This window comes from Gouania willdenowi, chromosome 16 (assembly GCF_900634775.1).
Source record: "Gouania willdenowi chromosome 16, fGouWil2.1, whole genome shotgun sequence".
In the NCBI taxonomy this organism is placed as follows: domain Eukaryota; kingdom Metazoa; phylum Chordata; class Actinopteri; order Blenniiformes; family Gobiesocidae; genus Gouania; species Gouania willdenowi.
The window spans coordinates 38,795,647-38,811,317 of NC_041059.1; the positions used below are offsets into that span (position 1 = coordinate 38,795,647).

The 15,671-nt window shown below is 39.5% G+C and overlaps 1 protein-coding gene across 1 annotated transcript in view; it reads left to right on the forward strand.

Moving 5' to 3' along the window:
* The first annotated feature begins 1,063 nt into the window (after positions 1-1,063).
* satb1b (SATB homeobox 1b) overlaps positions 1,064-15,671 on the forward strand; it is an 84,187-nt gene continuing 69,579 nt past the window's right edge. Inside the window, exons 1-3 of the mRNA XM_028471565.1 lie at positions 1,064-1,689; positions 4,069-4,307; positions 10,415-10,591. Coding sequence (XP_028327366.1) covers positions 4,094-4,307; positions 10,415-10,591 — 391 coding nt within the window. The 5' untranslated portion in view covers positions 1,064-1,689; positions 4,069-4,093. The remainder of the gene's footprint in view (positions 1,690-4,068; positions 4,308-10,414; positions 10,592-15,671) is intronic.

Sequence of the window (15,671 nt, forward strand, 5' to 3'; positions counted from 1 at the left end):
TTAATACAGTCATTACTTTAATATGTAGAGGTTTCATTTATTCAGACAACTTTTTCAGGGGATTTACTTTGATCTCCTGACATGTTTCGACTGCCTATTGTCAGTCATCCTCAGAGGCATCTACTGATGTAATTTGTTTGTAACAACAAAATTTAAATGTTGAATAAAGCATTTTTATTTTATTATTCTATCACAGGTGTATTATTCAGATGTTTAATAAAGCTCACAGAAAGATAAGAGTGAACACAAAATAATTAAATGGTCATTTCAGTCTTAAAGGGACTTAAAGTTTCATTTATTTCGACAACTTTTTCAGAAAATTTACTTTGATCCCCTGACATGTTTCGACTGCCAACTGTCAGTCTTCCATAGAGGCATCTGCTGATGTAATTAGTTTGTAATAATAAAATTCAAATGTCGAGTTAAGTATTTTATTTCATTAATCTATGACAGGTTTATTATTCAGATGTTTCAATAACAGTGGATCCACAACATAATTAAATTATAGGATTATTTTAAAATCTTTATTTCGGTCCTAAAGGGACCCTCAAGTGGGCCAGATTTGGGACCACGAACTATATTTTACATGGCAAAAAAATAAAATAAAATAGATTAACTTTGTGTGCGCGTGTGTGTGTGTGTGTGTGTGTGTGTGTGTGTGTGTGTGTAGTAAATGCACAAACGCTTCACTTTAATCAAGATGATTCAATATTCTTGGAGATCGTAACTCGGTCCCGCTCCGTCCACTGCGTGTGTGTGTGTGCGTGCGTGTGTGTGTGTGTGCGTGCGTGCGTGCGTGCGTGTGTGTGTGTGGGTGCGTGCGTGCGTGTGCACTTTCTCCACTTTTTCTCCGTCTCGTGCTGGGCTCCGTGGCCCCGGCCGGCAGGCGGAGGGATCATCCGTGTTATTTCTAGGGCGGAGGGTTATTTGTCTGCTCCGCACGGTTCGCAGCCGCGCGCGCGAACACAGACCCAATAATAAACGCCGTTCCGGCTGAAAAAAAAAAAAAAAAAAAAAAAAAAGCGCGCGTGTGTGTGTGTGTCCGTGTCGGTTCTCCGTGTGTGTGCGATGAGGAACGGGGCACGCGCAGGCGGCGGCAGGGCGCGGAGCGGAGAGGGAGTGATGAGTCCGTACAACTAGTCATTTAATGGGGACGGAGCGGAGAGCAGAGCCGCGCACACGCACACACCGTCACACGCACACACCGAACGTCTCCGTCGGGACTCACAGGACGGACTCTCGCGCACCCACGCCTTATTTACTCGCGCCGCGGGGAGACCACGCGCACTTTATCACCTCATCTGCTCCGGGTTTATTTCCCGCGGACTCAGCTCCGGATCCACAGCCGCAGACAGGCGCCTCTTCGCCGGCTTCCAGCGACGCTCTGGGGCGGACGGAGCGGTTTGGACTCGGCGGTGCTTTCTTATCTTCCTCCTCCTCCTCCTCTTCCTCCGTGCCCGTGCCCGTGCCCGTGCCACAGCCGTCCTCCTCCTCCTCCTCCCAGCTCCACCGCTTCCAATGCCCGCCTCTGTCGGTCCGCGCCGACCCGGCCGTGCCTGCCTCAGACCCGGGCTGCCGTCGCTCCGCACCGCCTGGAGGAACCGTGCTCATCATCGTGCGTGAGGCATGCACGCGTAAAGGAGGGCAGACCCGTGTGATTCCAAAGCTTTTTATGCTCCTGCGGTTCAGGTTGGTTTTTAAACTCCATCCATTCACCAACAAAACACCTTCATAACTACTTTATGGACGCACGCGCACGCACGCTCAGTGTTTTTAATAACTTTCAGATGCACGTTCAGCCGTGACATTATGAGCACGTGATGAATAAGAGTGAATATCTCACGCAAAACTAAAACTAAAAACACTAAAAGGAACATGTTAAACGTCATAAAGTGAGAGTTTGGATCAGGACAAAGTTCTGCTACTGTCACTGGTTAGTGACAACTTTCCATCATATTAATAATCATGATAATAATGATGACATGTGGCTTTATACGTAAATCACTGACACGTGTGATGATAAATAAGTCCTGGAGGTTTTGATTCATTTCTGATGTTTCCTGTGATGTTTTTATTTTTATTTATTTTGTGTATAATTTAAAACCCTGCCCTGGATCCTCTGAGCCCCCCCCTCCTCTCCCCCCTCCTCCTCCTATTTGTGGGAAATTAGTTGCCTGGTTGCGTGTTGTCAATAGGGGAGTTCATGATCTTTTTTGTGGGGGTGGATGATTTTGCCCTTTTCGCTCTCTGACAACAGCATTCCATCATTAACCTGCACAACTGCTGAGGACCCATCACAATGTGTGTGTGTGTGTGTGTGTGTGTGTGTGTGTGTGTGTGTGTGTGTGTGTGTGTGTGTGTGTGTGTAAACCCACAGGTACCTCCATCACCTGATCAAAAGCCTGTCCATCCATCCATCCCTGACTTGTCTCCTACCCCCCCCCCCCCCCACCACCACCATGCGTGCACTTCAGCACAACCTTGTGCTGTGTCCATTCGAGTGGAATCTGAGTGTGTTTTGCACTAAAAAGCAGGGCTTGTTTGCTCCGTCCCATGTGGGAACCCCATACATACATAATGCATGTGTGAAAAAAAACACTCCAACACACCTAAAAGCTGCTTCTCAGCATGTGGGTCGGGACCCATAAAGCTGCTCACGGGGGAAGGCTTTGAGTGCTTTTAATGTGAAGGAGGATTTCCATTTTTATTTTAAACGTCACTGCAGGTAGTTTCCCTTGTTTTGAAAACGTGCACGTTTGGTTTAAATGATTCAAAGGTTGTGCGGGTAAAAGTGCTGACTCACTGTTTCAATGTTAAACACTGCATGTGCAGGTTTAACCATATGTAGTTTGCATGTGACAAGTGTAGGGCTGGGCGAAATGGAATAAAATTAATGTCTCAGTAGTTTTTCTCAAAATGTTGATTTACGACATAAAGACCAGAAAGAAAATTCTTGTTTATTTTTGCTGATGGAAAATATCACACAGGCTAAAATAACATCACAGTGCTTTAAGATTGGTTCAGAAAACAAGAAAAAAAACTTGTGCGCATAACGCAAACATGGGCAACTAGCGATAAACTAACTAACATTGAAATACACAAAAGAACAACACAAATACTCAACGAAAACATACAAAAATGTACTAACAAGTGGAGAAATATGCAAAAGAACAACACAAAATGACACAAAAGGAGAAAAAATACACAAGGCGACAACAACAATCCAAGAACAACATACATACCAAAAAATACAAAACGAGAGCAACGCATACGTCACGTTACTGATGAACTGGTGAATAGAAACATTATTAACACATCAGTAAATCAAAACTAAAAAAGGATGTTAGGTAAAATATATATATGATATCATGTGATTAAAGGAACCAGAGGTGGTATAATGAATCTACTGATGCTCCTCGCTTCTTGTGATCAACTTCCGTGTGTGTTGACGGCTGCTGTTAGTGGCTAGCGGTATTTATAACGTGCAAAATAAATAATTTTACTGCCCTTAAAAATGCTTTAATTGTTTTTGCAAAAGTGTGAAATGACAGAAGTTCTAACATCTATTGTTCCTCACAGTCGATATTCAGTCAGCTGGTTATTTGGATACTATGTGGACCGTAACACCATAAAACAAAACATAAACAAGCTAAAACATCCACAGACTGAATGAAAACATGAGCAGAAGCAGGAAACTGCTGAAATAAATCCTAAACAGTTCTATTGTGTGAGGAGACCTGGTCCAGGACCTGTGGAGAGAAACCAGGTGCAGCGGACTTTAGTTCTTGCTCTAATTTCCCCGTAAATTGGTTTTTAATTTTTCTGTATATTTGTTTTCATTTTAAGTCAGTAAAACAATATAACGACACCGTTAATTTGTTATTTCGTTTTGGTTTTAAAACGGAATAACCAAAGAACGAAGGGTGCACAGATTAATGTGAAGCTGATTTGTTTAATTTAACGCACGCACACACACACACACACACACACACACACACACACACACACACACACACACACACACACACACACACAGAGCTGAGTAGTCTCTGTGTTTCTCTCTCTCAGGTGATAGTGAGCAGCGGCGCTGAGAATGATGGACCATCTCAGCGAGGCGTGTCTGGGGAAGGAGAACTCAGAGCTGGTGAACAGCATGGCCGAAGCCAAGGCTCCGCCGGCCAAGCTGCTGCGGCTCGAGCAGAACGGCAGTCCTCTAGGTCGGGCTCGGCTCGGCAGCAACGGCGCCAAGCTCGCCGGGATCCCGTTCAAAACCAGCGGCCACCTCCTGAAGAGCTGCCACAAGAGAGGTAGGCTCAGACCGACAACTCCATCAGCCGTGCCTCACACTTTTATCCCTTAGTTTGATCAGAAACAAATGTTCCTGTTTTTATTTTTGCATCTTAAAACATCCTAAATGTGTTAAATTTTATCAAATATCATTTTTAGAACAGCCAAGATTTCTAAAAAAGCCATTATTTATTTATTCTACATTTTTATTTATTTATTCCATGTTTTCGAATATTTATTTCATATTTTTATTTATTTATTCTATGTCATTTATTTATTACATATTTGTATTTATTTATTACATATTTTTTATGTAGTTATTTTATCATTTCTTTATCCCTTAGTTTGATCAGAAACAAACGTTCTTGTTTTTATGTTTGCATCTTAAAACGTCCTAAATGTGTTAAATTTTATCAAATATAATTTTTAGAACAGCCAAGCTTTTTAAAAAAGGCATTATTTATTTATTCTACATTTTTATTTATTTATTCCATATTTTTTATTATTTATTCCAAGTTATTTATTTATTTCATATTTTTATTTATTTCATGTTTTTATTAATTTATTTAATTTTTTAATTTATTTATTCTATATTTTCTTTATCCCTTAGTTTGATCAGAAACAAATGCACTTATGTTTGTGTTTGCATTTTAATATCAAATATATTCTTTAGAACAGCCAAGTTTTTTAAAGAAGCCATTATTTATTTATTACATATTTATTTATTTAATTATTTATTCCATTTTTTGATTTTTATTTTTATTTTATTTAGATGTAGAAGCTTAATTGTTATTGCAATGATAAAACAGCACAACAAAATGTTGTTGGCAGCAGTCAATCATCAAACAGCAGAAATATTAAAATATGTGGTCATGAATTAGATTTTTTAAAAATTTGGGAGTTAAGGGTTAAAAATGGTGGAGAAAAGACACGACAGTAAAAGGCACAAGCATGTTAAAACATTCCATATTATTTATTTATTTTTTATTCCATATTTTTTATTTATTTATTCCACATTATTTATTTATTTCATATTTATGTATTCCCTATTTTTCATTTATTTATTCTATATTTCTTCATCCCACATTTATCTATTCTATGTTCATTCATTTATTCAATATTTTTATTCTATATTTATCTATTCATCTGGTCATTCATTCATTTATTCATTCATGTTTTATTCATTCAGTTTTTCATAAGGTTAGAATCAAGTTAAAATTCGGCTTGGTTTTGTGACGTGATGTCATCAGGTGAACATTTTGTCCTCGCGGACGACGTGTCGGAGGCAGGATTTGAACCGATGACCCCTTCGCGACGGTCCGAGAGTTTCAAAGAGAAGTTTACGTTGTTTCTGAATGAAAAGTGTCAGAAAACACAAATAAATGCGTTTGTGGAGGACTATGTGTTCAGGACGACAAATATCATTCTATTACCAACACTAGAGACGTGTTGTTTATTATTATTAATATTTATTTGACCACATTCTCACTTTTGTCTATTCTTGTTGTAATTTTATATATTTTCAGTCATTTCGTTTGTTTTTGATGCATTTTTTTTAGATTTTTGTTGTTATTTTGTGTATTCTGTTATGTTCTGTGGTTTTAAACTCAGTCTTGTTGTTTGTTGTTTTGTGTCTTTGAATTTTTTTTCCGGTGTGTTCTTTTTGTCACTTTGTGTGTTTTTATTGTTGTTTTGGGATTTTAGAGTCATTTTTGCGTATATTTTTGTTATCCTTTTATGTATTTTCTGTCATTTTGTGTGTTTTTGGAGTCAGTTTTGTCTATTTTTTGTATTTTAGTCATTTTGGGTGTTTATCTTGTTGTTTTGGGTTTTTAGAGTCATTTTGGCCAAATTCTGTGTGTTTTTGGACTCATTTTTTTGTATTTTTGCTCTTTTGAGTACTGTCATTTTGTGTGGTTTTGAACTCATTCTTGTTGTTTGTTGTCATTTTGTGTCTTTGGAATTTTTTTTAGCATGTTCTTTTTGTCACTGTGTTTTTATTGTTTTTTGTGATTTTGGAGTCATCTTTGCGTAATTTTGTGTTATCCTTTTATGTATTTTCTGTCATTTTGTGTGTTTTTGGAGTCATTTTGTCTTGTTGTTGTTTTGTGTCTTTGGAATTTGTTTTTGGTGTAGTTTGTTGTCACACTGTGTTTTTGGAGTCATTTTTGTCTATTTTTTGTTGTTTTTTGTATTTTAGTCATTTTGGGTGCTTATCTTGTTGTTTTGGGTTTTTAGAGTCATTTTGGCCAAATTTGTGTGTTTTTGGACTCATTTTTTGTATTTTTGCTCATTTGAGTACTGTCACTTTGTGTGGTTTTGAATCCATTGTTGTCTTTTTGTGTCTTTGGTATTTTTTTTGGTGTGTTTTTGTTGTTTTGGGTTTTTCGTGTGGTTTTGAATTCATTTTTGCCTGTCGTTGTTCTGCAGATGCCACACAGCTGTGGTCAGAACACATCAGGTACCCGGGTGACTGCACTGCAGGTTTATTCATCACCGCCCTTTCAAAATAAAATCTTTCCTTCACTTCCTGGGTAATTGCTGATAATTCTATTCCCGGCTTTACTCGTTAGCAGCTTATAAACCAGACTTTTATCAATGCCAGGCGTCAGAAACGCTGCTGTTTAATGATCGGCCTCACAAACACAAAGTGTGTGTGAAGGAAACCTTTTCTCTGCACACGTTGAAATCAAATCAAATGAAAGAAGTGGAACTGTGAACAATGCGGTTCCACTTCTTTCATTTGATTTGATTTTGATCATGTAAATGACAACTTAGACACAGTTTAAAAATAAAATAAATTAACATCAAGTAACAACAACAAAACAGTATCTTGAACTTAAATGTCAACTAAGTTTCAATTTACCAACAATTTGAAAGCTATGATGTGAATAAACAATCAATGCGATATAATATCCACACAAACGTCAGAGAAGTGCGTGTTTATTAAGACGACTCTCAGTCCTTTAAGAGCGCAGCCTTTACTTTGAGATTATGACAAAGCTTTTTAATATAACCGCTGAGCGTTTTATGCTTGTGGTTTTTTTTATTATATATTTGACTGTGTTGGAATAAGTTGGCGCCGCCGTGCGTTTGTTTGGCTCTTCCTGCGGCCGCGAGGGACTCAGGAACGTGACGATTGTCCTCGGATTGGTCGTTTCTCCTTGTTTTTTTTCTTCTCCCCGCTGCTTTTTATCTCCGTGTCGCTCCCCAGCTGAGAGCCACTAATTCCTCACCTCCATCATCCCGGCGTGTCTTGGCCTCCTACCACGTCTGCTGCGTTTCAGCTCAGCCCGGGGAAAAGCAGCGGAGGAACGCTTCACACTGGGCATTGTGTCCGAGCTCCAAACAATATTTCCCACAGGCCTCTCTGTGGGCTGCGTGGAAACAAAGCCAGTATTGATCCCCCCAAATGAACCCACACAGCAGTCTTTATTGTTAGATCTTTATCTATTAAAATCAGCTCTTTCAGCACATTCCCCTGCATCTGTCGGCTTATCGATTGTTTTTCCAAAGCGTTCGTGCATCTTCTGTCGTGCCTGGGTTACCCCACAAGATTAGCACGTGAATCATTTTTATTCGTCGTATCCACCGTAAAGGTAGAGAAACGGAGGAAAAGCAGCTCATAAACGTGGGATTTACATGTAGAAGTGGAGCCAGGTGTAAATATCGTCCTCATCAACACTTTGACTCCCATCAGAGCAGCTTTTTTCAGACTGAGACTCACTCTGCTGAATACCTGGAGACGTTGGAGCATATTTTAGTTCATGGGCCAAATACGGAGCAGTTTGATCTCAAGTGGGCCACAAAACAAGCAATTTTAACCTTATTCTGTCCTATAAATAAATGTAAAGTAGAGCTGCAACTAACGAATATTTTCATAATTGATTAATCGATCGATTTAAAAAAACACAATTTATCTATAAAGCACATTTAAACCCTGCTTAAGCTGATTAAACTGAAATAAGAGTGTCTCACGCACAAACAAACACAAACACGAACTCACAAACACACAATCACTCATGGCTCACACACTTGTGGTGCACGCACACACAAACATTAGTGCATGCATATACACAAACACTTGTTGTGCATGCACACACACAAACACCCATGTGCGCACAAACACTCGTTGTGCGCTCACACACAAACACAAGTTGTGCGCGCACACACAAACACTCATTGTGCGTGCACACACAAACACTCGTGCGTGCACACACAAACACTGGTTGTGCACGCACACAAACACTCGTGCGAGCACACACAAACACTCGTTGTGCGCGCACACACAAACACTCGTTCTGCGCGCACACACAAACACTCATCGTGCGCACATGCACAAACACTCATTGTGCGCACATGCACAAACACTCGGTGTGCGCGCACACAAACACTCGTTGTGCGATCACACACAAACACTCGTGCGTGCACACACAAACACTTATGGTGCACAAACTTTTTTTTCTCTTAATTAATTGTATTTCTATATTTTCACTTTGTGAAATATAAATCTAGTTCAACTAAAATGCAGTAAAAATAATAATATAATCTGAGCTTAAACATGATCAAAAACTAATTCTAAAATAAAATGTCTCCAGAAAGTCTTGATATGAAATTGGGGTCATGATCTTAAAAAGGTTGAGAACAAATGCACTAAATAGTGTTTTCTTTCCCACTTATTTCCAAAATGATATTCTTTAAAAAGTGTGTTATTACTCATTCATCTCTCTCATCATTATGATCTAACGTTGTAGTCGGACACATGGGGGACTTTGATTCAGAAAGAAGAGAAAGGGGGTCCTAGAGTCAGACAGGTTTGACAACCACTCATCTAAAGGGCCGGATTTGGCCCCCAGGCCTTGAGTTTGACACATGTGCATTAGAGTGTGAATGTTATGTTGTTTCACAGCACCGTCACCTCAGGGTGCAGCGTCTGCTCATAAAGACTGTGAGGGTCGTAGCGGCATCACGTCCCGTCTAGGGCTGGGCAATATATAGAGATATATCGAGTTTCTATTTTGGCGATATAGAAAATAACAATATTGCCTATATCAAGATATAACCTCTTTTTTTTAATTTATTTTTTTTACTTGTTTTAATTTATACAATCAATCACAGTATAAATCACATCATACAAGTATTACATATTGTACACATATTGTGCAGCTGTTTGTTAATAAATGATGTGTGACATTTGGCATCAGCAAATGTATCCCAGAATTGTCTTTCTGGTAGAATTTTGAGTTAAAATACAAAGATTAATATCATATATTGCAATTTTGAGAAAATATTTTCAATATGAGTTTTGGTTCGTATCGCCCAGCCCTAGTCCAGTCCACTTATAATCTCCTTTCTAACTGTTTCACTTTTTAACTTGACTAAAACCAAAGTAAGACTTCAAGAATAATAAGAATTCAATAGAATTCATCTTTCTTTAATCAAACTAATCACCTGAAATCATTCCAAACATGTTTAATATGGTTAATGGAGTTAACTAATGTTATTAATTTATATTTATACACAGAGAAATGCACTGAAACAAGATCACGAGAGATTTTGTGAGATTTGACATTTGCTACGCTTGCTAAAGCTAACATTTGCATTAGCCCACCTGTTTTACAGTGAAAAATATGGTGAAATTATGTGATATTTTCCCAAAACATGCACCTGAGGCTACGTTCAGTGTCAAATTACAGTTTACTCTTGATTTTGTTTAAAATTAAAACACGTGAGATTTGACGTCCAGTCGTTTGTTACACTTACTAAAGCTAACATTAGCATTAGCTAACTGTTTACAGTGAAAAATATGGAGGAAATGTGTTCTGGGAAGCATAAGGAGGATGAAGTCTGACCAAATTCCTTAAATTTCCAACCAATTTGCCTTTATTTTAGTGGTATTTTATGGTAAATTTTCAGGCTTTTGGAAAACAAATGTTATCAATTGCAGCCAATTATTAGATGATTCAAAATATCAGAATAAAAACAACAAAAATCACCATTTAATCATTTTTCTTTGTAAATATTCATCTCATTGATACTCAAGGTCAGCAATGTGAACCTTTGTGTGTGTGCGTGTGTGTGTGTGTGTGTGTGCGTGTGTGCGTGTGTGCGTGTGTGTGTGTACCAGGTAACATGCTGCCCGTGTTCTGCGTGGTGGAACACTACGAGAATCCCATGGACTTCGACAGCAAAGAGGAGCACGCTGAGTTTGTCCTGGTGCGTAAGGACATGCTGTTCAACCAGCTGATAGAGATGGCTCTGCTGTCACTGGGATACTCCCACAGCTCGGCCGCACAGGCCAAAGGTGAGACCGCCTCCTCCTGGTATCACTACATACGTCTAATATGTACAAATGCACCACAACTCATCTACATCCTGAGCTTTGGATTTATTGTGGTTTTGCTTATTTCAGTCATTTTTGCAGAGTTGTGTTGTCATAGTGACACTGTGCTATAAATCTAGATAATTATATTCTGGATTAATCTCCGTTAGCTTCACCTAACCAAACATTCCCTGTCAGAGAGAAGCTGTCCTATGACGGTCGATCACAACACGCTAATTTAAACCAAGTGTTTTCAGCCTGGGTACGTGCACGTTCACATAAAAGGGGTGGAGCTAACAGCGTCTGACCAATCAATGGAGAGAACTGGCAGAGTGAGCGTCTTCACAGGAGGAACAGCTTATGATCTTAAATAAATATAATCAATATAATCCATGATGACAGTGAAGAGCAACAGTAGTGCTGCACACCAGGAGGCGGAGCTTTTATCCTCCCTCAGATCTGATCCACTTCATAACTTGGTAACGACCAGATTAGATGTTGCTTAAGTTTAAAATGATGAATAATTAAAATCCATTATTCAGACCAAAAACAACAGTGTTGTTACAGAAAAGGCAGGAATGAAAGAACCCAGACAGGAAGCTGCTGATACTGTTCATGTGTAAAAGTATGAGATTATTTATGATATTAATCCATTGGATCATGTGATATCTCATCCAGTGGATTAATATCATAAATAATGTGATGCTTTTACACATTCACAGAGTCAGCTGATGAAACCTGTGTGTAGATCTGTATAAATTAAATTTATGAATTCATTAATATATGACTTCACCCGTCCACGCATACGATTGAAACACAGACTTCATCAGCTGATTGTAGATCAGTCCATCAGATATAAATCTATATCTTTCCTAAATTATGTCATTGGTAAATGAAAGGATTGCAGCTGTCAGATCAGATCCACACAGTGACGTGTTCACACATCACCTTTTATTGGACAGCTCACTTTCTAAGAGAACTGATTGGTCAGGAGGCGGGACTTTATCACTCGCTCAGATCCTAGCCAGAGCAAAACCTGCTCTCCACCAGGCTAGTCGTTCAGCCTAAGTTACCATGGTGATATAGCTCCGTAAGACGTTGACGAGCTTCATAGTCCAGCACACACTGATTAAATCCTGAAAGTTAGCTTGATAAGAGCTAATCTAGATTAGTAACATAGGCCCTTTGTGATTTAGAGCTTTTTGTGCGTCATTTTTGAGGATTTGTGATTTCCTTTTATGTATTTTCTGTCACTTTGTGTGCTTTTTATTTATCATTTTTTGTATTTTTGTTGTTGTTTTGTGTCTTCTGTCATTTTTTGTCATTTTCTGTGGTTTTGAATAAATTTTAGTTTTTTGCTGTTGTCATCTTTTGTTTTGTTGTTCTTGTTTTGGAGACAATTTGTGTGTTTATATCGGAGGCTGCACAGCTGCCTGTGTCTGAACTAAAACAACTCTGCGCTACTTCCACAGCGATAACGCCACAGCTTCCCAAACAGGAAGACGTGCAGACAGACAGTCAGAAGGATCACAGCAGGTTACGCTGACACTCATATGTCATGGTCACCACTCAAACCATAACACTGGAGCGTATCACGGACACAGCGCAAATTAAACTGTTTATTTGACAGAGAATCAGAGCAGCTGTATTTACATTAATTTATACTCGTATTAGTGAGTACACAAAGCTGAGCACTCGTATCAGGACGTCCCTATCTGTGCTGCTCATTAGCATCGTCTCTGACACACACACGCACACACACACACGCACACACGCACAGCAGAAGATAAAGTCTAATGGGAATCTAATGTGAACACCATACACACTGTTGGACTCATTTTGTACATTTTTGTTGTCGTTTTCTGCATTTTTCTTGTTATGTAATGTTTGTGTATTTTTTTGTGGTTTTGTATACTTTTGGTTATTCTTGTGCATTTTTCATTTGGTGTGTTTTTGGAGTTATTTTGTATTTTGTGTTGCGTTTTATGAGTTACAAAAGAGTTAAAAAAAAAAACAAAAAAAAAAAAAACACGTGTCCATAACAGTCCCAATATTACAGCAGGTCCCACATAATAACGGTACCTCATTTAAATATGAAAAGCGCTTCTTTGAATCAGTTTCTTGAATAATGTTATTCTCTACAGTGTGTGTGAGTATTTATTAGTGAAGAACCTCTCTCTCTCTCTCTCTCTCTCTCTCTATAAATATATATATATATGTATTTATATATATAGATACATATATATATATATATATATATATATATATATATATATATATATATATATATATACACACCAAGCATGAATAACTACTATAACTACATTAATTATCATCTTCACCAATTACACTAAGAACAATTGGCTTTAAAGTAAGGCTGGAACAAAGATGAAAAAAACAAGTTTAGCTTAACTTTACAAAATGTGGTCATCAGAAAGTTTCTAATTTCTCTGGGTGGGATGGTCCCGGACCCCCTACAACACTTGATCGCGTGCCTTCTCCGTGAAACATCCCTGGTGAGAACCCTGTACATGTTTTTGTGGCTCATTAAACTTTGTTCCTGAACCCACGACCTGAGGACAGTAGAGACGTCTGATCCAGACCATGTGTTTAAGACAAGGTCCTCATGGCCATGGAATGAATAAACCATTGTCCAGTCTTGAAAAGTCATGGAAATTTGGTCAAATATTTTGGAGAAGTTTTGAAAATGTATTGTGAAAAAAGTGTGCAAACCCTGTAATAAGTGTGTGTAAAGTGTTTAGTCTCAAACACACACACACAGAGGGATTGTGTGGCACAGACAGTGTAGAAATGTACAACTCTTTGATGAAGTAAAGCTTAGCTTAGAAGAGTGACTCGCAGACGAGCTACCAAAGTACTGACACCTTTAAAACATGTCCCAGGAGTACAAGAATCATGGGAAATGTAGGATTTGAATGGAAACTGCTACGCAGCGGGTATATGAGCTCTGAGGAGAGCGGACAGTCTGCGTGGAGTCCGTTGTGTGCGGTTTTCAGACTCCTCAGAGTTCACATACATGGACGGTGGTTACGATTAGGTAAGCGGAGGATCCACACAGGCAGCATCGGGGGCAGCTAAAGGGCTGTAGGGGTCCTCAGGTAAAGACTGGAGCATTTGAGCAGATCGCCTGTATTAAACAGACGGTGCGGCTGGGTGGTTCTGATTAAAAACAGAATTTAAACAACCCATGAACTCCTGGAAGTCCCTTTTGTGTCAAGTGTGTAACATTTATTACAACGGTAATTGTTAAAAAATAAAAAACGACAGAAAATCCCCCCGACATTGCTGAAAACGGAGCATAGGGGGCAGTGACGTGCCGTGACCACTAGGGTAGGGTAGGCAGGGCGTGGCAAATCGAGACCACCAATATCGACACCAATGACAATTCCATATGTTTCAGCTGGCAAGTGTTAATCTAACAAAATCACCATTAAAGAAACGTAAACACTTATTCAATATAACCTCCATACTCTCCCAACAAGATATATCTCATGACACGACAGTTTGTGTTGGAAACACAGAAACATGTTCTGACCTTGTCTTTGCTGAAGCTCTGGTAACTCAGGTGTTGGTCTCCATCTTTTAAAACCTGTCGTTTTTCCTCAAAACAAAGTTTCTCCATCGTCTCTAGCGCTGTCATCCTGACTGTAGTGTTATCCCACCCACTAGTAGCAGCAGAGGTCACGTGCTATCAATTCACTAATGCACTGTGAACGTACGTATAGCATTTAGCATAGCACGGTTACGTCCAAAGGCAGCGTAGAGAGCTGTAAATGGTTTTTATCTTGGGGAACTGACTGCACATGTGTAAACACATAAAAACACGCTATGGGAACAGAGGTAGCGCAGCAATGTGTGCTTTTGGGAGGGGGCGTGGCCTCCTCCTGCCTCACAGCAGAGTGAGACTGTGCAGCCGTACCAGGAAAGAGCAATGTTTAGTCATTTGGTCTATGAAACACACAAAATGCTGACACTTTCAAACTTATAGGTACTGTAGGCGTTTGGAAATTGAAAAATAAATAATTTACAATTATATTATAATTGAAACAAATAATCAAAATATCAGTTCACCCTTGGGTAGGCACTGCCTACCTTACCTACCCTGACTGCACGTCACTGATAGGGGATGACATCGCTCCATAGGGGGCCCCTACGCTCAGCAGCGCTGGACAGAACCCTGACATGTACTATATGTATGTATGTATGTATGTCTATGGATAGACGGGGCCAGCGGGGGCTAATTGAACCTTAGCAGACACAGGCCGAGGGTGGTTGTTCAAGGTGCCTCTTTCATTACAGCCTGTCCATCTCCTGCTCACCTGCTGCACACGCCTCGCCATCCTAACGCCATCCTAACGCCATCCTAACGCCCCCCCGCCCCCCGCTGCTTCCTCCTCCAGACGCTCTCAGGAGGACTCGATGCTGCGCTGTGATTCCAGTAAAAAATAAAGAACATTAAAGTGTATTCATAGCAGCTAAACACTCCAGGGGGGCTTTCATTGTTGCTGTGCGTGTGCAGTGCTTCCTAAAATAAACGGTGACACAGCTTTGATGCTGACGTGCTTTAACGCACACGTGTGAACCCCAGACGACGCTCGCCCTCAACGTAAAGCTGCTTTTTTTTATGCGATAAAGACATAGTTTGTTTTGATCTCAACACATTGTCAGAAATGTTTGGTGCATTGCATTGTGGGATGTGGAGTCCCTTAGACCAGGGGTTCTCAACCTTGGCGTTGTGAGACACTGGGAGGGGGTCGCCAGATAGATGCCTTCAAGGAGCTAAGAATATTTTTTGAACAATTTGAGTCAATTTTTGCTTATTTTTACTCTTTTTCTGCTTGTCATGTTTGAACCTATTTTCATCACTTTTTCTTGCCATATTTTTGCTCCTTTTAATGTATTTTGCTACATTTCTCCCATTTCTGACACTTCTACATCACATTTAAATGCCTTTTCTGCACAGTTTTTCCATTTTCCTGCACTTATAAACCCTTTCCATCGCTTTTCCACCTAATGTCACATATGTTGACCCATTATTTTC